The following is a 26,162-nucleotide window of genomic DNA, read 5'->3' on the forward strand; positions in this document are numbered from 1 at the left end:
TACGCAGATATTAACTCGAAGCGGCGCCGCTGCCACGCCAGAAACGTGAATTATCTCTTCGGGTACAAATGCGAGGCAAATAAATAATTCACCTGACAACACGTGTCTCGTCTTGCTTTTGCTACAAAGAGAACCCATGGGAATCAAAGGCGCGAAAATTAATTAGACTCGGCGCGTTTCTATACAAAAAATAATCAAGTGAAAAGTGCAGATATCATGATTTTTATATAGAAGAAGCAAAATATAATGATAATTGTGATGTTGATTCCACCAATTTCAGATGATTATTTAAATTATCAAAATTTATTTATCGTGAGTTAATTTTGGCATTTAAATTAAAATAGAGGAATTCTCAATTTAGTAAAAATTTGGCTCGTTAATGGGTTTTTTTTAACCTTGACTATTTTAAAAAATTTAAAACGTGAATAGCTTTGCAACCGGAAATGCAGTAGTGATAAAAAGTTCACACTTTGTCTAAAATTTTCATTCATAACAACTTTTCTGCAGACACCAAAGCTTTAGGTCAAAGGTCAAGGTCATTTTTGAACAATTTTTAGATATTTTATAATATGATTTAGATCTCTGGAAACGACCCTTGCCCTTTGACCTCGGAATTGTTTGATCTCCCAAATCTCAAAATGAATAATATTTGAAGAATCAAAGCCACATAATTATACTTTCTGTAATGAAATAGAACCTGAGATTTTTATTTTTAAGTAATAAATTGTATTTTACTGGAAAATGTTTCACTTTTCTTGGTCCATCAAATTAAATCCAACTGTTTTTTTTTTGCTTTCACTTGAATGACGCGTCATTAGCTTTTTCCATAAGAAATAATTGCTGGGAGTAAAGAACTGATGAACCTTGTTTTGAGTTCTCCGTACGTTCACAGGACATAATGAAACTTTCGGTGGTGAAAAAAAAAACACCAGCTTCAGCACAAAATAATCGCTGCAGAGAAACAAACAAAACGGCGCTTCTTATAAAAGCGATCTCCACTTTAACAGCCACATTAGTTTTGAAGAAATGATCCTCGCCCCATTGCTCGTTGGCCTCGTGGTGGCCGTCGTGGCCCAGGCCGCCCCCGAGGACCCCCTCAGCCCCCTGAACTTTGATTTCGATTTGGCTGCCGGAACGCACCCCATCGCCAAGCGCTTGGTGAATCTTGCACCCAGGGTGAGTTTCGGTCTTTCTCCTGCGAATCAGTCCAAAAATTAGATTGTCCCTTTTTTGGAAATAGTGCGACCACTACGTGAACGTGCCCGCCTTCCTGCAGGCCTGCGTCCTCGGCTGCGGACCCTGTTTGCCCGACTGCATGGAGTGCAGCGAGTGCCCTCCTGACTGCACAGATAGCTGCACCACCCCTGGTTCCTAAGTTTTTCACCCTTCGATCTCTGATCTCTACAGGAGATTCCAAATATTAGACAAATTTGAGTCACTTTTGATGGTTCGTAAAAAGAGAACAACTATGTTGACAAAAGGACAGCGTGCATAAATTTTAAATTATTTAAGCAAAAAAATTTTTAATTGTCTTTGGCAAATTTTAGATTTTCAGGTAAATTACTTTTTTCCAAAAAAAAAAGGCGTCATATTAATCACAACTTTCGGTTTAAAAATGATAATTTCATTTTATCTATGTTCTAAAAATGAATAATAGTTATGAAAATTGAAAAGAAGAAAGGATATTTGATATCAAAGCAAATTTTGTGCACTGAAAAATTGTGTGCGAATTATAAGTGAGTAAATATTTTCAAACCATATAATGAGCTGTAAAAAAAATAAAAAGTTAAGATTAAGCAATAAAAGTCTCAAAAAATACAAAAAGTCGTTTAATTCTCACATAATTAAAACCAGAATTATGATGAATTCTCAAAAAAGCATTATCAGTATCAGTATTCATTTTGATAATAATTTTTTTTTATTTTCAAATGAATCGGTCTCAAAATTGAATGTAAACAATGTATTGTGACAATGTGGACAGATTAACAACAATAATAAAAAATGCAATATTAAATCTATTGCAGATCTATTGTTTTAAAATATTTTGCTTACATGTTTCACTTTCCAGCAGCTTTCACGTTTTTTTGTATAAAAACTGTGATTTATTTTCCTCTCGTCTCCCTTTCGGTGCATGTGTGCTTTTAATTAAAAGATAACCTCTCTGCTCACGTGATCCGCCGTGGAAAACAACATTTTCGCCTCGCTCGGTTGGATATATTTCTGACAGCGAGAGATGTTTTTGTTTCACGGCGCGGCGTTGAATATTATTGATGAGAATTGTGCGTGAGCGCTTCTATATTTTATAACCGCGGCCTCTCGGCTTTAATTTGATAATCGACCGGCCTTTTTCTATAATATCTTTACATGCAGGGCTGGAATGTGTACCTTAAAAAAATGGTCATTTGATTTATTTCTGCGCCGCTATATAGAGACAAATTTAAATGAGAGGACGTTAAATTGATCTGGAGAGGGATATTTTACTTTAATAGGGTGTTGGGGGCGGAGTTGAGAATCGTAATTAACTTTTGATGCATTAGCGTTTATCAGTCTTGCTTTTTTTTCTTGGAACAACTTCAACTAACGAGATTAGGAGAAAAAAGGAAATTATTCACGAAGAAGACCATCAAATGGACATTTGAGCCAGTCATGGCGAACGAGCAAAATCAAGTTTAAATTGAAAATTACCTGTTGCCGCGGCTGGAAAGATGATCAAATTTGAAGACAGCCGATTCTTGTTTCTCCCCAAGAATCCGACTTCGCTGAGTTTCTTCAAAAAACACTCATTTTGGGGCCGATTTCGGAGCTGACATTCGTGACATTCATACAGATCAGATCGTCACATTGTCTTTGTAAACAATTACTGGCCCCGCCCCCTCATTTTCCCTCCCTCGCCCCCTCAACAAAATAATTCTTCTCCTGATAAAATTTGCATTGTTGAATCCGCTTTTTCAAATTTCATAATAATTCCTTTCTAAATTTTATTGCGAAATGCAACTCCTTCCGCGCTCGGTCAAAGGTCACCTCGAGACCGACCTGACCCTGACCGCCATCATTTCGCAGAGCGACTCGAGCACTGTTTATCGAGGGACCCTGAAGGTCGGCTCGGAACTGCTCCAGGTGGCCATCAAGAGCGCTTCAAACTTGTCAGCCGGGTGGAGGGAATGCGAAGTCCTGCGCCTGATCGGGTGCCACCCTAGCGTGGTGCACCTTCTGCAGCCGGTCACCAGCGATGGCGGCGAGTTTTTCCAGGTCATGGAATTGTGCGACTCAAGTTTGGCCCAAATGCCTGCTCTGGAGGAAAACGTTTTCAAAGTTTTCGTCCAGGATTTCATCCAGGCCGTCAAGACTTTGCACCAGAAAATGAAGGTAGGAAAATTTAATTTATTTTTTTTAATTTTAATTTAATTTATGTTGAAGTTTGTACATGGAGCTCTTAGTTTGGACCACCTTTTGCTAAACCAGGACCAAAGGCTGAAAGTTTGCAGCTTTTCGAAAACGGAGGTTTGCCAAAACGTGAACCTGTTGAAGAAGGACCTGCAGGACATGGCAGTTTCCATTTTGGAAGCTCCTTCGAAAGAAAGATTCGGCGATCTTTCGCCTGAAACTGCCTTTGAAAATCCCAGGTAAAATTAAATCTTCAATCTTTTTTTTTTAATTTAGTATTTTTTTAAAGGTTTCTTGTGGATAACCTGGCGAGAAAGTCGACCCTGAGCAGGAATGACAGCATTCTGCTCGTCTCCCTGGCCTACCCTTTGCTGACCGGCCTCACTTTGGCCCAAAACCTGGAAAACCACGTTTTCCTCCAGAGTCCTGAAAACGTGCTCAGGTTCATCGACGGCTGCAAGGACTTCTTGATGAGCCGCTCTTGTCCCATGGCCGAGTCGAGGTACAAAATTTAAAAAATTTCAATTTTTTCCAGTTTCGATTTTCAATATATTTAAGACTCGAGTCGACTTCGTATTCGGTGGTTGGCCCAAACTGGGTGAGTCAGGGTCACCTGGACACGATGCGCGAAGGTCGTCGCTATGACGGCTCCATGAAAGACCTCCTCCGCCTCATCAGAAACAAGACCGAGCACTACTGCTCCGTGCCAGGGTACATCAGGCAATGCCTGGCCCATCCTTTGGTCGACCCTGGCAGCTTCCTCGGATACTTCACGGCCCTTTTTCCAGGGCTGATTCCCTGGACCTGGCACTGCATGTTCGAGTTCAGGGTCGAGGCCAACCTGCAGGCATTCTACCCTGAGGACGGGCAGTACCTGACCAGGGTGCCCATCCAGCAAATGATTGGCCGATAATTTAAAATTGCTTTTAAGAGAACAACAGCTTTAAAACAAACACACACTTCATTTGAACATTTTTATTATTTGAAATTCTAAAACCTATTTTGAGATTTTTACAGCCTAAAACACACAAAAATAATAATATATATTTTTCCTTCTATATAATTTTTGGTAAAACTGCATTAAAAACACTCTTCAGCATTTATTTATTATTATTTATTTTGAAGAAAATTAAAAAAAAAACAATTCAGGTATTTTCTTTTTTTTCCAAAGAAATAAGCAATAAAAATGTGTTGATTATAAAATTTTTGCATCACTCTGCCATTTTTAAAGCAAAACAGTTGCGGTGTTTTGGCATCATAGATGAAGAATATAAAATGCAAATATGTATCTCAGCTTCTTTTAGGGCCCTAGTAGAAATTCCTGGTATATAAATTAGAATCGCTCGATTTGCTCTGAATTTCTAGATTTTATAGTTATGCTCTGTTGTAATTCATTTATGGCCGCGCCAATGCCAGAGCACACAAAAACATAAAGTAGTTTTTCGGCGTCACACGAAATTCTCCGGCTCGATTCTGAGAAGAGGTCCGAATCTGCCTTCAGCATAAATAGCGTAATAATTATTGGCAGCAGCAGCAGCCCGACCTGTTCGGCCGCTTTTTTCGAATTCCCATTTTTTTCCAACACAAAATCACTGCGATCGAAAAACCCTTGCTGATGAGAAAGTGTAAAAAACAACATAGGTGCCCGATTTTGTTGCATTTCTCTGGCCGCTCAAGCGAAACCATTCATTCAAAGCTTTGGTTTTATTATTATTTTTAATTTGTATTGCCGTCAAAAGAGCTGCGAGATGCCTTCCTTGGCTGCCTTTTCTTTTCTTATTTAATTTATCTCGCGGGCCAAGTCCTTGAGCCAGCAGCCGACTTGATTCTTTTAAATGGCCCTCGCAGCAACATAAGCTGCGTTTCTTCCATGCTTGGGTGTGTGTTTTTTGTTTTATTCTCTCTGCGCTGCTCTTGATATCCGTGGACGAAGAGGCCCTATTATGTTTTCTAACACCCATTACTCAAAGAGAGTAGAAGGGCCTGCGTTCCTATCAAAAACACTTTCGTAAAAGTATGGGTTTTAAAAAGAATTAAGAGACTGGAAATTTAAAAGATAGCTCTGCAAATATTTTTGCTTTCAAATTATTTACAGAATTTCGTTCAACAAGTATATCAAATTTTTTGCTTGTTCTGTGCAAAACTTTCTGGAAAATATTATGCGAAAATTTCCATTTTTTAATTAGAAAAACAATGAAAAGTTCACAAAAAATAGAGAAGATTCTGCTAAATTTTGATGATAATTGTGCCCTAAATTAGCGATGGTTTGTGTTATCTTATATCTCCATCATTATTAAATTTAGAGAATCAAAACCAATAAAAACTAAATATTAATTTGATTTTTATATGTATTTTAGTTTGATTCATTCCGAGCGGCTATTCTTCTTGTTAATTTATTATCCATTGATATTAGCAGATGAAAGTCGGATTGAGGAAACCCGCTTTGAATTTAAAATTAAAAGCACACATGTGATTGTGTGTGCCTGAAATGCTAATTTTGTCGCTCCATGCAAATCCAAAAAGAGTTTTTCGTGCCAGCGACGGAAGGGCACTGCCCATGACAAGTTTGCAACCTGCACTTGCCATTAATACTGCAAGTTTGTTTTCGCGTGCAGAGTTTGATTGCGGTTGGCGTGCAGCCGCAGAGAAATTGGTGCAGCACCAACCAATAATTAATGCATACAAATTGACTCTTTTTTCGCTCAAAGTATGGCGCAGCTGCAGCACAGATTAAAATTGAAAAACATTTTTTTTAAAGATATCTTTATAGACGTTTATTTTTCAAAAAGGAAAAAAGAGATTGCTTTTTTTTGCCAAATTCTTTACCAAAGGTTCTGTCAAGATAAAATTTTTTTGTAAATTATAATCTGAAGTCTCATTGCTTTTATTTTCAAATTTAATTGCTTTCTTGTTTGTTTGAAAAGAAAAACTGTATATTCAAAGTAAAGAAAATGAATTAATATTTAAAAAAACTCTAACAATTGAGAAGATTTTCACATAAAAAATCATAATAATTTCACTAGATTTTCATGAATTGGCGTTTGTGATTTCAAGTACGGTGTGATTCTTCCACCTCCGTGGCAGGTGTGTTATTCCATTTTCTAGGCGCAGGCTAACGTGTGTTGGAGCAATTATAATGCAGAGCGTAATGGCATAATTGCTCTCTGGCTCGGCCCATAGTTATTTGCAGAGCACTCGGCGTACGGAATGCGCCGGCAGGTTGTTCCTCGCAAGAGCAGTACAATGATAATTGTGTTATGCCCGGCCAGGCACGCCATCTCATCTGTGCTCATCTTCCGCGCGCAGACATGCAACCTGACGAGAGATTCGCCTCTTATTTGATAGGAAACAACGTCCTTGATCCGCGAGAGCAATTATGCTAATATTCTGTATGACCTGCCCTGCAACAAAGCCACTCCGTCCTCCTCTCTGGTGTGAGAACGAGAGATGACAAGAATAATTGTATTGAGAGAGAAGCTGAGAGGGTTGTCACATTGCAGAGTGCATTGCTCAATCACGCACCACCGCTTTTGTAAAAGGTCTCAGCGCGCAGCTTCAATATAATATGCAAATGATTCGAATCGATATTATAAAAGAATTAAAAGAAATAATCATTCTGAATTTGTAAGGAAATTTTAATTTATTATTTACATACACATAATATTATGAGATTTATTTTTGATTAAAAAAAATTATTTCTTCTGTTGATAATTCAAAGTTTCAAGAACAAAATTAACAGCAGCTACAAAAATGAAAATGCAATATACATTGATGTAAGACTAGATACCATTTTTTTACTGAATTTTTGTATATGTCTCAAAGGAATAATTAACATAATTCTATAGAAAATTTATAAAATTTGATACGTAAAAAGACTATTTTATACTTGTTGTTTTTCAAAAACGACTGTGATTGTTATTTAAAGTGTAATTTTTTTTAAGTAATAAGAGGCGTTTTTATCAGTTTTTGATTTTTAATTTTTACTCAAAAAGAGATTCGTCAATTTGATTTTTTTCTGTTCGTAAAATTTTTCAATTTAAAATATTATCATATTTGAATTAATTATCTTGTTTTATCTAATATCTAATAGACGAAGAAAATAATTAATATCTTACTTAAAATTCAATAATTCTGAAATTTATTTTTCTTGTGTAATTTACGCCCATTAATCTTCCACCAACATCTTTGTAAACAAACCATTTTAGCATCTCCTTCTTCTGACATTTAAAAGAAAAGTAAAAAAAGATAGAATAGAAGAGACGTTTGTCTTCAATCATCCTTTCACTAAACTCTCCTCCTTCAGCAGAATCCATAAATATAATCAAACACTCGGCCTTGATCGGAACCTCGGCAGGTCCGGTGGTCACTCAAAGATCGACGACCTGCCTGCCTGCCTATTTTCTCGCCGCACGTTTTTTTTCCTTTTTATTAGTTGCGGACGATTTTAGACTTTAGCACCTTGAGCGACGAAAAAGTGTCCCGCAGCGCAAACTCATTAAAAACTGTAAATAAACGCGCAGGGCGAGTGAAAGAGGCGAGCGCTGACCGGAAATCCTCAACTTCTATATTTTGTCAGCCGAACCCATTTAAGGAGACACTGCTTTTTCAAACAAAAGGGCGTCGATTGTTTCTCTCATTTGAGGTCGCGACTGATTAAATATGCAAAGCACAAAAGCCGACTGCGTGATTTTGTGATGAGCCTGAAACCCTGCTCAATTATTTATGAATTAATTAGACTCTGCAGCCCTTTGAACTGCAGATTATAATTTGGCGCCAGAAATTACAGCAATATATAACAAAGAACACACTGAGCCGGTTTAATTTAATTGATCTTAATTATCGTAAAATTGTAGCCAAGCTAAAAAAAAAAAAATAATAACAAAACTTAGTTTTCAAACTCACAAGAATTTTAAATGATGAAAGCAAATAAATAGTTTTTTTAATTTTTATTGAGTCGCCTATATATTAAGATTAAATTGTTAAAATAGATATAAAAACCCGATTAAAAACAAAACATTAATGATTGATGATATATCATGCATAATTGCAATAAATTATCGAGTTTAAAACAAATTGGTTTCAATCATTCAGATTGTCATTTGCCTATAAAACGCATTATATTTTTCAAACTCGGACTGTTTAAATAATGTCACGTCTGCGTCCAGTTGACACATTTTGAGCTCACTCTATATCTCATATTTAATTTTCCCCTGGATCGTAATCAACATTATTGCTGATGTGCGTTCGTATTACAAATTGAATGACCAATCGACGCCTGGTGCGCAATTAGTCGGCCATTCAAAAGAGTGTATGTGCTTTGTAGAGCACTCAGCCTGCACCAGACACACTCCAATTTCAATTTGTGCTGTTGCGGTCATCGTGCATATCACACAATTGAACGCGTTCTCATCTGATTATACACAATTTTTCTCTCCAAATATTAGCATTTATAAAAAAGCCGGAATTATTTGTTTTGGTCTTTTGCCTTCCGTTTTTGGTCAAGATTTTGGCAAGCTCTTTATAAGGCGGTGTTGCAAAAATGACTTTGATCGCCCGACGGATGGACGATCTAAGAATGCCGCGCCTCTGCTTGCAAATTCGCGAGGCGGAAGAGGCCTTTTTTGTTGTTTGCCAAAATTGGAAAAAAATCGTGGTTCAAGAAAAATTGGACCAATTTTGTCATGCTTTATTGTGGTTACAATTTTTTCCCCATAATTTTCATTTATTTTATAAATTACTCTTCAATACAAACTTTAACTCATTTGGAATTCCAAAATGTTGTTTGAAATTTATATTTGAAAAATCCAAACATAACAATTATAATTCAGTTCTTTTACTTTTATATATATCTATGCCATTTTTGTTTCTAAGAGGAATTAGTTTTTATTATTTTTCTAATTAATTTATTTGATTTTGAATAATCAAATTCTTCCTCGTTATACACTTATGTTTTTATGTTTTCAAAACAAACACATGTTTTGATTGTAGCAAATTTTTTTGTCATTATATAAATTTGCCAATTAAAAGTAATTATAAATTTGTAGAAGTTAAATCTGAGCTGTACACAATATACAATCAGAAGATTGAAATTTTTCCTATTTTAGTTCCAACGAACGCTTTTATTGTTCAATTCTCGTCTTTCAAATAAAAGAGCAATTTGCACACACGTGTTCGCCAAATGTTACCGTTTCCGAAGTACCAATTTTCGCTACTTGAACGAGCTCTCGAACTCTCGTCTCGTGCAGCATCAGGTGCAAATACTGCAAATGTGGCAATAAAAATAAAACTAGTCTCATCGACGCGGCCATAAAATTAGTTTGCTGGCGAATCCACAGGTGGCATTCGAGTGCACCGCGCTGGCGCCGTCCTCTGGTGCTCACCGCAAGTAACGACTTTAAAATGTGCAAAAAAAAAATGTATGTATGCTGAATGAAATTTGGAAAGAAATTTTATTGCAGAGAGAGACAGTAAATGTTGAATTACTTTGAAAGGCGCCTCCTCTCAAAGAACAAGAATGGAAGAATAACAGAAAAAGGGAAATAAATTTTGGTCTTGAGTAGTTTTAAGTTGCAACACACTAAAGTGGCGGAGTTGAAGCTCGTAAAAAGGGCGGTAATTAAAAAGTTCCAAGATTTATTGTCGCCATAATTTGTCAAGTTAAAAAATAAAACATACAGCTAAATGAAAAAATGCAATTTTTCATGCTTTTTAAAATTATTTACATTATTGAAACCGTAATTTTTTAGCTACTTAATTTCATGATTATTTTTATTTTAATTTCCATTCATGGAAGAATGTGATACGTTTATAAATCATAATTATTAAATTTTTTATGTTAAATATTATTAGACTCCAAAACAAACAAACGAGTTTAAATTATAATTTGCTCATAAAACCATTATTTTTAATTTTTGTGAAAATTTTCAAATTTATTTAATTATGAAGGAACAAAATACGCACCAGACGTATACTTTTGAAACACCACAGGAACCATAGGGAGAACAAAGAGGGTTTATTAGCTCACAATATAAGAGGGTAGCAGAGCGAAATTAAATACACGCCGCATACCTTTTCACAAGAGAGTTGAATACTTTCAAGTGCGCATACAATTCATAATGGAGATAATCCTTTATTTTACGCCCTACAACTCTCAAAATAAAGGGCCGATTAGTGTTTTACAATGGGGAGAAAGGTCAATGCGCTGTTATTGCAACGAAATAATCATGATTACTTAATTTTCATTATTGTAAGAAAAGATGTAAAAATCGTTTAGGAAGATGAAATATAAAAGCAGGTTTTTTGCAATTTATTATTGAAATAAAAAATTAAATACAATTAGAAAAACAAAAACAAGAACTACACTAAATTATTTTAAAGATTGTATAATTTTATTAACTTAATTACATATTTTTTGCAGAATATTACTTTTTAATATTTTGTTACAATAATCCCAATGATCAGCGCACAATTTCGCTTCAATTTTTGATTATAAAAAATACAAAAGGCGGCAATAAATAAAATTACTGCAAATATAGAAACGAAATATTTACATTAATTTTAACAATTATTTATTAATTTGGAAGTCCTCTCCAATTAAAATGGGCGATATTCAATTTAAAATTTTAAATCTCCATTTATTCGTATTGAGTATTTAATTGCGGTGGCCGCTGCTAGGTGATGCTGGCGTTCCAATTTTCCGCGGCAGGTGCAGCGCTCGCTCGTGCCTCGACAGGTTCGGGCAGGTTGTTGATTTTTTTTTCATTCGCCGAAGGTTGAATGCCTGTGAAGTGCGCGCGCGCACTCTGCCGGCGCGCATCTCATCTTCCTGCATCAGATCGGCCGGCTGGTTCAAGTTTCGCGTTCGTTGGATTCGGAAGTCAGTCGCAGTTGTGTTGGTCCCGCGAGGCCGATTTGCATTCGCCGCGCCTTTTCTCGCGTCCCCTCAACCGACCTGACAGTGCCCAAGACCCTGATTCAGGGTATTCTCGAGTGTGTTGCCCAAAACCACCTGTTCGCGGGACGGTTAATCCCCCGAGCCGTTACTCGTGATTTGCATCCCGAGTCGGCGGCTTGAGATGACCTTTCGTCCTGCGCCAGGACCTACCCTGACTGATATTAACTGTAAGTTCAATGAAAGTGCAAAGGTTTTGTCCTGTATTCACTAAATTTTAATCCAATTGAATCCAATATGCAAATTATTTTGCAGGAAAAATGGAATTCATTTTAAATTCTTATAAAGAAATTTAGTAAAATTAATTTAAAAATCAAATGAAATAAAATTAAAAGTTAAAAATTTGAAATAATAACATATAATATTCAAATTTTATTAATATAAGAATTAAACAAATTATTTGACAGTACGGCATCAAAATTAATAATAATTAGCTTTGAAAAGGGATACAATTAAATTTTATCTTTTATCAAAAATAAAAATTTATTCAGTATTATAAAATTATCATATTATGTTAAAATACGATATTAATTTAATATATTTTCTAAAACACAAAGAAACAAGATTGTCGTTTTATTTAATTTACAATGATCATTTTTTTTTAAATTTCTTTTACCAAATTACAAAGTTTAAATTAATCCGTCCCTCAATTTCAAATTATTTAAAAAAAAAATTATTCATTATTAATCTATGAACTAAATTAAATTTTAATATTTTAATTAGCTGCAGACTAAAAATAGCAAATGATTAATGGGAAGAAACTTTTGATCATTGTCAATTATTTGGCTCTTCTCGTCAAGCTCTGTGTGAGATTCAATTAAAATCAATTACAATCGCGTTCAAAACATGCCGCATCATTCCGTCTCGAAAACATTACTTATTCTTGTTTGCTCAAAAGCTTTATTGGCGCGACGAGTTTCTTCTCTCTTGCCGAGCAAATAACAATGTTGATCGAATTCCCATATATACTGAAGCAATTAAAATTTCAAAATTTTTCGACCTCCTCGCGTGACACGCTGACACATTTTGAAAATGAATTTTCTTGTCGGCGCGCATCGCCGGCCGCTCATTCATTCAGGGAATTCTTCCTTTTATACCTGAATAGCGGTTCATCCGAACTGACCGCCTCAGAAAGGCTCACGGAATGCGATTGTTATCGGATTTTCAAAATGGAAAATTATCGTCTCGGGTGATTGATTGCTTCTGCTATAGATGGAAAATAATGATAATTTTAATAATTTATTATAATTAATTTAAAATACTTTATATTTTCATTATTTCTTGAAAAAATACGTTTCATTACAAGATTTATAATATTTTTATAATTAATTTTAATAATGCTAAAATTTTTAATTCATTTTTTACCAATTTTTTGAAAGATAACAATTTTTTTCAATTGTTTCTAATTTTGGAATTGAAGTTAAAAAGTTTTTATTGAATTTATAAAAAAAAAACAATAGTCTAAAATTACGCAATGATAATTTTCCAACCTGAAAAACACAAAAATCTTCAATTTATTAGCTTTCATAATTTGTATATTTTTATTTTTTCCTCTAATAAATTCCTGAAGCCTTTTACCCGGATTCTCGATGCTTGTCGGAGTGAATCACAATAATTTCTCGTCCACTTTTTCCTAATGAGTTGGTCATAAGAGGATGCATCTCACTAATCGCCAGACAAAAACCTCTGAAAAGTGGGACGCCCCGAGACAAAAAGCTGTGTGCGTTTTGGAGTGATAATTTTTCCCATCCGTCTAGCAGAGGCGACGGCGCTGGATGGGATTACTTTTTTTTTATCACCGCCTTTCTTTCCCTAACAGTACAATAATCCGTTTATACCACGGAAAGCCAAGCCAGGTGAGACGAGGGGAAAAACGAGTGGACGCATTTTTATAGTCAGCCCCTTTTCGGTCTGTTTGCTCAATGGTTTTGATTCATTTTTGCAGAAAAAAAACATTTAAATTATTGAAAGATGAAAAACCTGCACAATTTAAAGTGTAAAAATGAGAAAAAATGTTATAAATCCAAAATGTTTCATACAAAATATTGAACTCTACAAAGTTTTGGCATAAAAAATTTAATTCCTAGCTCTCTAAATTTCCATTTTCTGAAATATTAATTTTAGGCCGATGGAAATAATTATATATTATTTTGTCATCACCTTGCTTGTTATTTTTCTGCTTCACAATTTCCTTGATTTTAACCATTTTTGCGAGAACCTCCAATTATATTATATAAATTTTTTTAATTATTTTCGAGCTCTCCGTCAAGGTCGTGGCACAATTTTTTAATTATTCTGGTCCTGAAATAATTTCGACCTTCCAGCGTCTCTTTCCTCCGCCGAGACCGAGAAGAAGTTGCAGAAACAAAACCGCAAAAGTCAGGATCGTCTGCAGAAGCACTCGAATCGAAACCTGAACTCGACCAGTGCGGTCACCTTAACCCTATTCAAACGCAATCAGACGTGATGACTGCGATTGAAAGCATTTCCATACGGCCGCTTAAAAAATATGCGCTGCCATTCCAATGCTAATCCCTGATTGAATGCGTGGACTTGTTAAGTAAATGAAGGTTGCGCTCAGATTAGATTATGTTAATGAGCAGTTCAATTTTTTTTTAAAGAGAAATGTCTTAAATAAAAGAAAATTTAATTATGAAAAGTAAAAAAAAAATATAAAAAATTTTGTAAATATTTTTCCTGTAAATTATACAATTTTAAAATCAATTAAATTAATAAAAAAAATGCACTTTTTTTAGTCTTGTGTAGAGTTTTGCTTGAGAATAAGTTTGCGATTCTTTTTGTGAATTACTAGAAAAACTACTTTAATTAATTTTAAAATAACAAGATTTTATGATTTTTTTTTAGGGTTGAAATTTTGTAAATAAACCAAATTTAGTGAAATTTCATATTTATATAAATACGCGATAACAGATAAGTGGGTTTCAAGTAAAACTTAGTAAAACTTTTTTCCAATTTTTTGTTATTCTAGAACCAAAATTTGAACTTTAAATTAATCAATTAATTTAATTTGAGCCTTATTTTAGTTTGTACAGGTCCAAGAAATAGATTAAAAAGGTTTATGGACTATTTTTTATCGATTTAAAGTAACTCTCTTGAGAGAAAATCAAAATTTTCTTGATCAAAAGACGTTTCTACTTCTTCGTCAAGGCCCGAAGGCATGTAATTACGCGTCAGGGTGCATCTGCGTGTAATTGAATATCCACAGCAGCACATTTTTCATTTGCGAGTTGCAGTTCACTGAATCGTAATAATTCTTCCTGCTGAAAATTATACTCGCAGAGATCGACAGAAAAGTGCAGCGAACGGGGATTAAAATTACGCTCAGCCCGCAGCAAATGACTAAAGCAAAAAATAATATGCGCGCATTTTTTGTTTTCTTGGCTCATTTACAGTGCAACGATTCTTTGTAAACAAAAAAAGAATTGAGTTCTCGGAAATTTAGTGATGAAGGCACTGATTTGTAAAAGAATTTGTTACAAAAGTCAATTTATAAAGAAAAATCGGCATGGAATATTTATTTATTAAATTTGTAGAAACGAAAATAAGATCTTGTCTAACGGGATTTAAAATTTAAATTCTACAAAACAAATTTCATGAACTATTTTTTCTATAAAATATATCTTTTAAATAAAAAAAATCCTTTAATCTCTAACATTTTAGCTTCAAAACATGAATTTTTTTCGCACACAAATATGAATATAGAAAAAATGAAACTTCTTCATTCTTGGAAGGGCTTGAATGGAACGTGATTTCACGCGAATATAACAAAAAAAAATCACAATCCCAGGAAATAACCGAACTGATTGCGAGAATATCGAAGACATCTCTTGAAAATGTATGAAATATTGTGCGCTTTCGATGCCACTCTCTATTCAAGAGAGTGATTTTCTCGAGCATTCAAAGCCGCATCATTTTCTCGTGAGATCGGAAGAAGTTTGAATTGCAAAGAAAACTCCGCCGCCGCCGTTCTGCTCTTTGGTCCGCAAGGTCGGTGCATCTTCTCGCGTGGACACCGAAAGAAAGAAAGAAAGACGAGAAGCACTTGCAAAAGTTTAATGCCCTCTCGCATAGTCTAGCAACTTTATTATTTTCATAAAATAATAATTCTGTGGTTATTGGTGCACGTCTGTCGGTCAAACACGAGGACAAAAACAAAATTCTAAATAATATTCCAAATGTGATTTGTGCCGGAAACAAATTAAATTCTCACCTTTCTCTCTGCTTTTGATGTTCATTGAGTGGAAAATTCAAATTAGGTAATCGTTATGATATTGGCAGTTCCGTTCTGCTACTTTATTCTTATAGATTTGGTAACAATTTTTATATTATTCTTTTATTCCACTCGGAGAGTTTCACTCACGCAGGTGACTAATTGAAGAGAGCATGTGTGTACTTTCAGCGCGAGTGAGATCGCGGATGAGATATTCTCATCAACTCGAGTCATCTTTCGTAATTCATGGTCGAGCTATTAAAGTAATTTTGCTGCCAGTGCACTCACCCAGACCTTAGGTAAGGAAAGACTTTGACGGCGATCGCAATCACGCATCATTGAAACGCTAGCAAAAAATCATTTGCATTAAAAAATTAATGCAAATATTCCGGAATAAATTAATCATTTAATTCCAATAAGAAGGAATTTCTGCAGAGGAATTGGCATGGAATGGAATATGTTTGAGGTTTTTCATATATTTATAAAATATTCAGACTTTTAATTGTTTGATTTTAATATTTTAATTAGATTCTAATTCAATTTGTAAATTTATAAATTAATAATATTCAATGCATCTTAATGTACCATATTTCTCTTTGTCTCTGTGTAATACAATACATGGAAACGATTTTAATTAATTGAAATGTTGAAATTTATTAAATTTAAATATTTTCTTAGGAAGCTCTTAATTGATACTTTTTTAAAGAATTAATATTTAATTCAATTATTGATCGTTTTAAAATTGATTTTAATATGTTCCAAAAAAAATCCATCTTTGGAGTTTCATCATCAACATTCTAGTCATTTAGCAACGGCAATTTCGCCTAGTTGGCGCATAAAATTCCTCTCTACGTCACAAAAATAATAGCAAATAATCACATAAACGCGTCTATACATTTTCACAAGTTGATAATTTGAATCCCCGGCCGTTGTGGTGCTCAAGATGAAAGACTTCTTCTTGTGAGAAGCGATCGTTGACCTCGGCGCAGAGAGAAGAAGCGTTGCGTTCTTTTTTTTTTTTACTTTTTTTGCCCTCGGCCATTTTTCGGCCAAAATTAATCCACCTTCACTTCATGGCGTCGTCATTTTTCCTGAGCGAAATTTCGCCGCCAGACTTGGTGCGTGGCAATAAAAAAAAGTCGATGTGAAATTTCGTTTGCGGCGTGTCATTACTCTCGCGCGTGGAAACGTTTGCGTATGCATGACGGCAATAATAAAAAATTAAATTAAAAACACCGAAAGCGTTTTGCAATGAGCCGTGCAAATTGTTCACGATCACACTGTGCTAATTGAAACGCAAACAAACTGTTATTTGAACTGAATGAATCATTTTGGAAAGCTTTACAGATGGTAATTGAATAAATATACATAAATTTTATTTTATTTACTTCAATTCAAGTTGTAAAATAATTACTACTAATGAAATTGTTTTTAAATAATATAGAAAATTTTCAGTTGTTCACTTAAAATGAAAATATAAAAAAATTAAAATATTTAATTCTTTATATTTTTCATTTTATCATCAACTTATGAAATTTTTTGAGAAATATCTTTATTTAAAATTTATAGAATTTATTTTATAATCCATGTTATTCAAATAATAATTATTTTGTTATTGCCCGATTATTTATTCATTGTTACATCAGAAAAAAGTATTTAATTATAATAAAATGCTGCTGTACATCAAGATTCGAGCTGAGATGCAGATTGTTATGAGAAATTTTTATTTAATTTCCCAGTTTCGATGGTATCAAGGAATAATTAGGCAATTTTTTCCACGCAAAATCGATGGTTATCTTTTTCACTTTTCAGAACGCGCAACATTCTTGCAAAAAGTCGCAAAGAATCCAAATTTATACATTTAGTCGCACTTCCTGTATTGCACGGAGCAAAATGAAGTCTTGTTTTGTCTTGAACGCCGGCAGGTGTTTAGAAAATAAAACCATTAAGGGGCATCACGAGAGGGAGAATGAAAAAAATGTTTCTTATCGCGTGCGTGTCATGCTGTTGTGCTTCTATAATAAAATTATAATCTCTTCCTCGCCATCCGCAGATCCGCTTTTTGAATAAAGAGCCTTTTTGTTTTGCGAAATGTGTTATGAAAATCAGCGTCTTGTACTGAATTGTTCAGTTAGGAATTTAGGAAGTAGTTTGAGATGATTGTTTTCGTTGCTACATTGGTTGAATTAATTAGTTAAAGAGGTGATTAACAAGTTTTTTTTGTTTCCTTTGATAAATTGGAACATTTCCTGTTTATTAAAATAATTAAATTGTTGCAATAGTTTAAACTAACCAAAGTCATCTCCAAAATGGAATCAAAATTAAATTAAATTTTATTTTTATGTCACTAATTTTATGACTAATATTTTTAAATTTGAAGCAATGATTGCCATTTTTATCTCACATAAATTATTAAAAAATCTAAAAGCAGCTAATTTCATGACAGAAAATCATAATATAGTTTAAATTTAATTTTCTCTATTTCACCAGAGTTGTTTCCTCATTGAAATAACAAACTTCGTCTTTCTCTCGGTGTGTGGTGAGGCCAAATATTGGTAGAAATTTCATAGACTTTGGTCGTATAAATTGGAAATGTCATGCTGGATAAGCACGTGACACAAATTTTTGGTGTTTGGAAATTAGAGCCTCATGTCATAAAACATAAAACACACTCGCGTGCATACGAAATTAGGCAATTATGCTGGTGCATTAGAGAGGAAGAGAAGAGATGCACTCTATTAATGCACCTGCGCTTTCTAATTTTTACACTGAGCAAATGCGTTTATGCAAAAAATGTGCAACTCATTTACTCAACAACATTTTGACAATCAAATTAGAATTAAAAATATATACACGTCAGGCAGGTAAAAAAATCACGGTTTTTTAATAGAAAAGTGATTAATCAACGTCAAATGATTAGCCTAAAAAAATCTAAAGTAGGATGAAGAAAACGGAAACTGTATTTATAAAAAATACCTCTAATTTTCTCATCCGTGGAACATTTAAAAGTTTATGCCGGAACTATCATCAAAAAAATAAACAGAACAAGTCTGTATCATAAATTTAAATATTTTTTAATTTCTTTACTGGCAAATAAATATCCCGGATACATTATGGCACGGACGGTACAAGAAACCCTTGGGGGATTTGCCAAAGCATGCTTAACGTCAAGAAAAAAAACACAAAATACGAAAAATAAATAATTATCTTTTTTCCAACTAATCAACATAAATAATCGCCAAAATTTTCCCAAACAAAGTGAAATTCGAATAAATTTTATCAAATTATCAGAGAAAAGAAGTAAAAAAAAAAAATTAAAATTGGTTGCAACATTTTTTGGATTTTTAATTTTTATATAAAAATGCAAATTTTCCTAGAGTTCAGGCATTTAATTGCCAATAAAAGAGAAGGAAATTTGAACTGCTGGGCAAACAGTTACAAACACTGCACGTCCATATTTAATTTAACCGAGCTTCTGCTCTTCTTTGTAAACTTTGCCATGCCCGCATTTAAATATACACAATGCGATAATGGAGTTTACCTCGGCAAGGTCGCGTTCTGAAATTTTAATCCGCACGCAATGGAGAGTGCCTTTGGCAGGTGGGCGAGCGACGACCTGCAACTTGTTACGAATAATTCGCGCACCTGTTTCTCTGCCAATGCGGGTCCAGAGGTCGGTTTGCTTTAACATGTTTCGCAATTGAATCGAGGTTGCAAGAAAAACGGCAGTGATTCCATAAAGGTTGAAATTAACTGATGGGCAAAAAATTTATAATTATGGAAGTATTGAGAATAAATTTATTGATTTATTTGCTTAAATAATTAAAATAATTGTTTCTGGTCCTAAATTTATTTAATTTCTTATCTTAAATTTTAACCTTACAATTTCTGTTAATCGATTTTATTCTTAATTTGATTCATTTCCAAGTGATTCATTAAATCAACTCTAAATTCTTACTTTCAAATTCGCCTACTGTTGTGTTAAATCATACGCTGAACATTTTATTAATTTAAATAATTGCAAGCCCTATTCTTCTACTAGCCCATTTCTTTTCCTCTTTATTTTTTGACAAATTCCTCTTTTATTACTACAATTTTTCGCTTCAAAAGTCTTTTTTCGTGTGATATATTCCAGAAATTACGCAATTAGCCCAGTTCTCATCACACTGCACATTTGCAAGCTCGTCTTTGTGCTAATTGTGGCGGAAATTATAAACGAGCATCTCATTCTTCTTCTTTTTTTACTCACTCGGAAATCGTTTCCGCTCTCCCTCGTTGACTGTGTTATTTGAATGGTCGCCGCCGTGAAATCTGGAGCGAAATTGGGCCCGCAACTTAATTAAGATTCAAAAGAAGTGAGAATGATTGGCGTGTGCGGTATTGAGAAGACGTGGTCTGGACCGCGACGAATCGAGCAAGAATCGGACGCTTTGTGCAAATATGGAGCACACGCCGGCACGGCGAATTATCCCACAGGTACTTGTGCTCGAGAATTGGAGACAAAACCGTGCAAAATCAAGTATGTGTGCTCCACATTTTTTGTGTCGTCGCACCAGAAAAGTAACCACAAAAAGCCTCAATTACAATTTACAAAATTTACTTTAAAGCTTACATGCTTTGTATAGTTTCAAATTGCTTTTCTTTTTCATTCAATACTCATTCATTGATCTAGAAAGATTTTCAAAATCTTTTTTTTTCTGAAATTTTAGTTGAATACGTCAAAGGTAAAGTATTTTTTTGCTTCAGCAAAAGATTCCAAATTATTTGTTGAAGAACATATTTTATCATAAACTATTGAATTTAAATATACAATTAAGGATTATATTCTCTAGTATTGATAACGGTACTGTTTTTTAATGAAGGCAATTCATTCATTTGATATAAAAACAGTTTTTCCCTAAAAATATTGAAATGAAAACTTAATTTAATAGGTTTTTCATCTTGTGTTTTTTTTTTCAAATTTAATATTCCTAAAATTAAAAACTTCCGTTCAACTCTGAATTTAAAAAAGTCTTAACCCTTTGAACTCTTCAAGATTGAATTATTCCTTGCTCAAAATGGAAGCTTGATTTCGGTCTGTGGGTCGCTGTGGCTCCCAAATCTGGAATGTAAATTAATTGTCAAACTCGGACAGCCGCTGAGTGACTTGCAAGGAATGCGTGGTGCGTGAAATTGGTCAAAACTCTCTTTTCCGTCGAATTAAGCACAGTTTCCACTCGCGTATGTAATGGAAAGATGCCGAAAAACTAATCAAAGACGTTTTCTCTCTGCAATCCAAGATTCACTTCCTGCGCGACAATCTGGGCCAGAGGAATTAAAAAATTAAAGGAGCGACTTTTCTTGAGTTCTGTATTTTGGTCTGCGTAATGGCCGGCCTCGAATATTCAGAGCCTCTCTTGAGAGCTGTTATAAAATATAAAAAGAAGTTGAGTAAACACGTGAGATCGTTTCGGACCGCGGCCGTGCTCTCCAGTTCAAATCCCGCTATTCTTTCTTTCGTCGGACGCAGAGCGCCGGCCACTCTCATCTCCAGCCCAAAAATTATTCACACTTTTTTACACTGAAGACAGACAGAAATTAACCGTTTGTTGCATTTGTTTCATTCGAAATTTTTTTTAAGTGAACATTTTATTTGCATATTTTTTTATGCGTTTCATGGGAAATAACTATAAAATTGAAATTCCTCATCAAAATAGACATAAAATACTAAACTTTTTCCTTCAAATGGCAATTAAATTACCAGAATCAATGATTTACTCTAATCTGTCGATCTAATTTCAATATTAATTCTAATTTAAAATTTATAACAAATGGTCAGACTGATCTGTTGGAAATTTCTAGTAAAATATTTTGAACATTTTAAAAAAGCTGAATGTTTCAATTGTCTTGGAATTCCATAATTTAATTTGGGCTGATAGGCATAAAATTTTAAGCAAGCAGTCAATTGTGTTAATTTTACACAAAATTTGATTTGATATTGCGCAATTCACGTTTGTCAGTGGTCCATTGTTCTGTTCTTTTCACTAGGATGGGCGTTTGGTTTTCGACCAGATGAAATTTCGATTTGCTCGCTGACGCAGCAAATAGTTTCCTTCCTCTGAATGCGTAATGAGTGGAGTTTTTACGGACGCATTTCGTTTAGTCATATTTAGTAATGGCTTGGTTATTTTTTTTATGGATAATTGGCCGGACTGGTTTGGTAATCTGTTTAGCCAATTTGTGTGAGTGCTCAATCACCGAGTTTCCATTGGGAAATACATCCAAATATAACAAATTAAAATGAAAGTAAAAAAAAAAATCTATCAATCATAGCTGAAAAGATGATGAAATTTGGGTTCAAAGTCAATTATCAATAATTACCGACTTGAGTTTCGAAAAGAAAAATGACTACAGAAACTTCTTTTTTATTTGATTTATATAATTTAAGTGTTTTTATATTATTTTTTCATATTAATTCACTTCATTAATTAATCAATTATTGTTTGGAAATTTAAATTTAATTAATCACTTTTTTAAATTATAATTTCACTTAATTATTTAAATGAAGGGAAAATTTTGATGTGAATTTGTAAACTTTATTCATGTGAATTTTACAAAAGACTTTTTGTTACATTGCAATTTTGTTAACTTTGTCATTAATTTGGCCTGAGCGTATCAGCACTTATGCACCTGTCAATCTGCAGTACAATTATTCCTGCTCTTTCACTTTGCACGCAGGCAAACAATGGCTGGGCACGACTCTCGCTTGATCAGCCAAAAAACCAACCTACTTAAATCAAATTATCCCGCGATCGCAAGAAGCAAAAAAGTGACGAGTGGTTCCAATCAATACAAAAAAACTCTTTAGCCGAACCCAAGATTTTCTCGTTCTGATAATATAATAAAATAAATTGTACTTTGATCGATTGAAAACTAGACCAAGGTTCTAGTACAGATTGTTTCAATGGCTGCGGATCAAATCCATTCATTTTCTCACCAGCGATGGCGACATTTTTATGATAATACATATAATTATTTTATTAGTGCGCAGGGAGTTTCCCACGGAAGGAAAAGGTGTTACTATATTTCACTTTGCAACTTCGCACATCACACCTCCGTTAAGTTTAATTATTTCTTCCATTTAAAATTAAAAATAACTCATTTTTGTGCATAAGTTTTGGGCTTAATTTTTTGAGATAAATTAATTTATTTCCACTTTTCTTGAAAGATGATTAATGATATTTAATAGCAATTAGGGGCTCTCAATCATAATTCATTTCTGATTTTAAAAGCATTATTTGTTTATTGGGTGCCAGCAGCACTTCTGCATGAATCACTAGAAAGTTAAATGAGCAAAGATGCATTAATTTACGACTTAACTGCAGGCACGACCATCATATTGCAGCAAAACTCATCTCGCCAGTCGCCTTACAAATTTACAACCTGCATCTGTATGCAGTTCTCGGAATAAACAACATTTAAAAGCACTTTAGAGAGCAAAGTACAAATCATTTTCCCCAGTTTCATTAATTAACTTCAAATTAATGGGAAAATTTAGAAACCAGTGTATTGAAATTTTATTTATATACAAAATTATCGTTTTTATTTGAAATATAAATCCTTGGCATTTTTTTTTATTTATATATTCATATCAGATCCATTCGATCTGCAATTTATTTAAAGAAAAATTATTCCTGCATTTAATTGTTGAATTGATAAAGAAGAAGAAAAAATGAATAAAATGAGCAATTGTAGCGCTTAATTGCCTCTGCGCATTAATTGCTTTAAACTGCATAAGATCAGGCCAGCTGTCTGTCTTAACATGTAGCTGACCTTCTCAAGGCGTTGACCTGCCAAGTCTGAACCCGCTGGGTACGAAAAGCTCGATTTCGCTTTCCTCGTGGCTCGCGATTGTCTGCAAAGGCGAACGACCCAGAAATTCAGCACGCTTTTCTCTCATTCGGAGATCTGAGAACAATTTTCCACACATTCTGTCACGCCGGTGATTAATCTTTCACATTCTTCCGCTTGTAAATTTTAATTTGCAAAATCGGTTACGCAAAAGACTCACGCCCTTGACTTACAGTTATGTATTCACCTTGCGAATTCATCTAGTTCTTCGTAGAAAACTGGTTCGCGAATTTTTTATTTAAATCTCTCATCCTTTTATGGTTAACAAGTTGTAAAAACTGATTTTTATTTTATAAATAAAATGGCAACGCCTGCTCATTATATTTTGGTGTGATTTCCGCTCGCCGTAAACAACAATCGGCCCTCATTAGTGCGTCTTTTTTGATAATTATTGTGTTTGAAGAAGATGAGCTGGTCATTTTCTTTGCACGCAAGATGAACCAACGATAATTTTGTTTGAATTATTATTCGTCACGCCCTGAAACGGTTTCTGCTGCTCATTTGCATTCCTGCCTCAATTCGAGATAGCAATTTTTAGGAAATACATGTAAAGTTGAAGTTGCTTTAGTAATAATTTTGTTTCTTTTTGTTTCAGGTAAGTCTGGATTATGATCTTCTTTCTGTAAAAATCACGGTTTATTCGGTTTTTCTGTAAGTACAATTCAGGCATAATAATTACAAAAGTTGATATATTATAACTTATAAAAAATAATATCACAGGCGATAAATAACAATTGGTTTTGTACTAGAATTTTTATTAAACTAATTAAACATTAAACTAATTAAATCATGAATTTGGATATTCATAAATTTAATATACATTCATTAGGATATTTTTTTAAATAAATAAAATAAAATTTGCTGAGTATTTTCACTAATGTTTTCTAGACATGCTAAATTTGTATGTCCTTATTGTTAGCATGGTTTTTTACTAACATTTTATTCACCAAAAATTCTATATTATTGTTTTCAATTGCGAAAAGTTGTTCTAATTAATCGTATTTATTTTAAAATAAAATTAGGCTTCAATTTGAAGTTCGTAAATAATTTTTTTAATAAAAAAAAAATTACTCAAATTATTTCAATCGTGGTGAAAATTGTTTTTATTTAATATATGAATTTATTATTTATTTATTAATTATTTTAACATAGGTTTTTGTAATTTTTGCATTTTACTTTGTAATCTCTAAAAAAAAACTGGAACTTTTGTCCTTTGTGAAAAGAAATGATTGAAAATTTGATCACGTCCCAAACTCTCCTTCCTGCCCATTATCATTAACTGTGCCATTGTTTTTAATTCACTCGGCGCACCTTCTTCTTGTTCCTAATTCTTGTATAGAAATTTTGTCGCGATTCGAGCATGGTAACTGTACTTAAGTAAGGGCCTGGTGCGGTCACGTAATGTGGTGGCATCACGTCGAGTGAATAAATAATTCCACACACACAAATCGCCATTGAGGCTCTATGCTCGACTAGTGGCGTTATTTGTGCACCGCAGCGTGTAAAACTCTCATGTGTGTGTGTTTCATTCCGCTCGGCTCATTTGCATATTATCTCAAGCGGTCAGCACACTAGAGAATCGTAATAAACTCGGGAATGCTGCAATCGAAAATCTCCAGAGCGAGATTACGACGACAGAAGTGCCAAGTAGTCTACATTTAAATTCTTTGCCTATAAGAAAATTAAAAAAAAAAAAAAAAAATTAATGACAAAATTTTTTTACACGTATAAAGTTTGTCTAAAGAAATTAAATAGCAAGGTGCACAAATTTGTGTCAATTTAATTTTATTATTATTATTTATTAAAACGTTTAATTATACAAAATTATTAGTGAGGAAAATTGTATCATTTATTTTGATCACTAAATTAATTTCTCACTTCAATTGAACCTAGCATTCAACATCTTCTGCCATTTCTTTGTTTTCGTCTCTTATTGATTGTGCACCTGGCAGAACCAATTGTGTTGTTTGTGCCGAAATAAATTGCTTTTCCTACTAGAAGTCGACAAACAAACAAACCGAAAAGGAAGAAAAAAGAAAGTATAGACAAAACATATATTTTTGAGGTGCGACTTTTTAGTCCTCTCGTGATTTATGTGGTCTGGCAATTTCATAGCCAAATGCATTCACTGGGAACTGGCGAGATTCCGAGCCCCATTATCCCGTCATTATGCGATATTATAAAGCTACGAAGAGGAATGTTTGTTTCAAGTGCGCCTAAAAAACAAAACACTTTTCTTCTGCCTCGTATACGAGAGATAGGAATCTTGCTTTTCCCACAATTACGCGGCGCTCCAAAAAAGCAGAAGAATCTCAAATTGAGCGTGACAAAGACGCCGATAGATCGTAAACAATACTAAGAATCAAGAAAAAATGGATTTAAATTTCCATTTAATTTATGCTAATGAAGATTTCCAGGCCTTGAACTTGGAAGCGTGAATCGCGAGACCGTTTGCTGATGACCTCTGTTCGCTAGTGTGAGGTGCAACACAATTGACCTTTCTTTCTTTCTTTCTTCGTCGGCAGCATCCGCGATTCATGAATGTGCTGAGCAACGACTCATGCATGTGTATGGAAATATAAATTGCACCTGAGGCCGGTGATGCTTCGAAGCGAGAAATTATGTCATTGTAAAAAGATGTTGCTACAAAGATAAGAGAGGCATTTTAATTAGCAATTCTCATTTTCTGAGTATTTGAATCCAAAT

The 26,162-nt window shown here is 33.9% G+C and overlaps 2 protein-coding genes across 5 annotated transcripts in view; both read left to right on the top strand.

Moving 5' to 3' along the window:
• The window catches only part of LOC132192632 (uncharacterized), a 58,184-nt gene that overhangs the window by 2,137 nt on the left and 29,885 nt on the right, over positions 1 to 26,162 (top strand). Inside the window, exon 1 of one of the 4 annotated variants that reach the window (XM_059612679.1) lies at positions 11,210 to 11,505. The exons of the other annotated variants lie outside the window; for them this stretch is intronic. The gene's annotated coding sequence lies outside the window, so the exon portion shown is untranslated. Of the gene's footprint in view, positions 1 to 11,209; positions 11,506 to 26,162 lie in introns of those variants that run through there. 4 annotated transcript variants of the gene reach the window in all.
• Positions 2,901 to 4,401, top strand: LOC132192747 (serine/threonine-protein kinase/endoribonuclease ire-1-like). Its single transcript, XM_059612844.1, has 4 exons — positions 2,901 to 3,366; positions 3,418 to 3,623; positions 3,674 to 3,886; positions 3,943 to 4,401. Exons 1-4 carry the CDS (start codon positions 2,989 to 2,991, stop codon positions 4,295 to 4,297), a joined length of 1,152 nt encoding a protein of 383 aa, XP_059468827.1. The 5' UTR covers positions 2,901 to 2,988; the 3' UTR covers positions 4,298 to 4,401.

The sequence above is a fragment of the Neocloeon triangulifer genome, unplaced genomic scaffold (genome assembly GCF_031216515.1).
Source record: "Neocloeon triangulifer isolate White Clay Creek 2 clone unplaced genomic scaffold, ASM3121651v1 ptg000003l, whole genome shotgun sequence".
Taxonomy (NCBI): domain Eukaryota; kingdom Metazoa; phylum Arthropoda; class Insecta; order Ephemeroptera; family Baetidae; genus Neocloeon; species Neocloeon triangulifer.

What these genes read in the sequence shown, in the direction of transcription:
- LOC132192747 (XM_059612844.1), top strand. Translation starts at nt 2,989, where the DNA reads ATGCAACTCCTTCCGCGCTCGGTCAAAGGTCACCTCGAGACCGACCTG. An exon ending in CTTTGCACCAGAAAATGAAG is followed by an intron (nt 3,367 to 3,417) that starts GTAGGAAAATTT and finishes TTTATGTTGAAG; the next exon opens with TTTGTACATGGAGCTCTTAG. An exon ending in ACTGCCTTTGAAAATCCCAG is followed by an intron (nt 3,624 to 3,673) that starts GTAAAATTAAAT and finishes ATTTTTTTAAAG; the next exon opens with GTTTCTTGTGGATAACCTGG.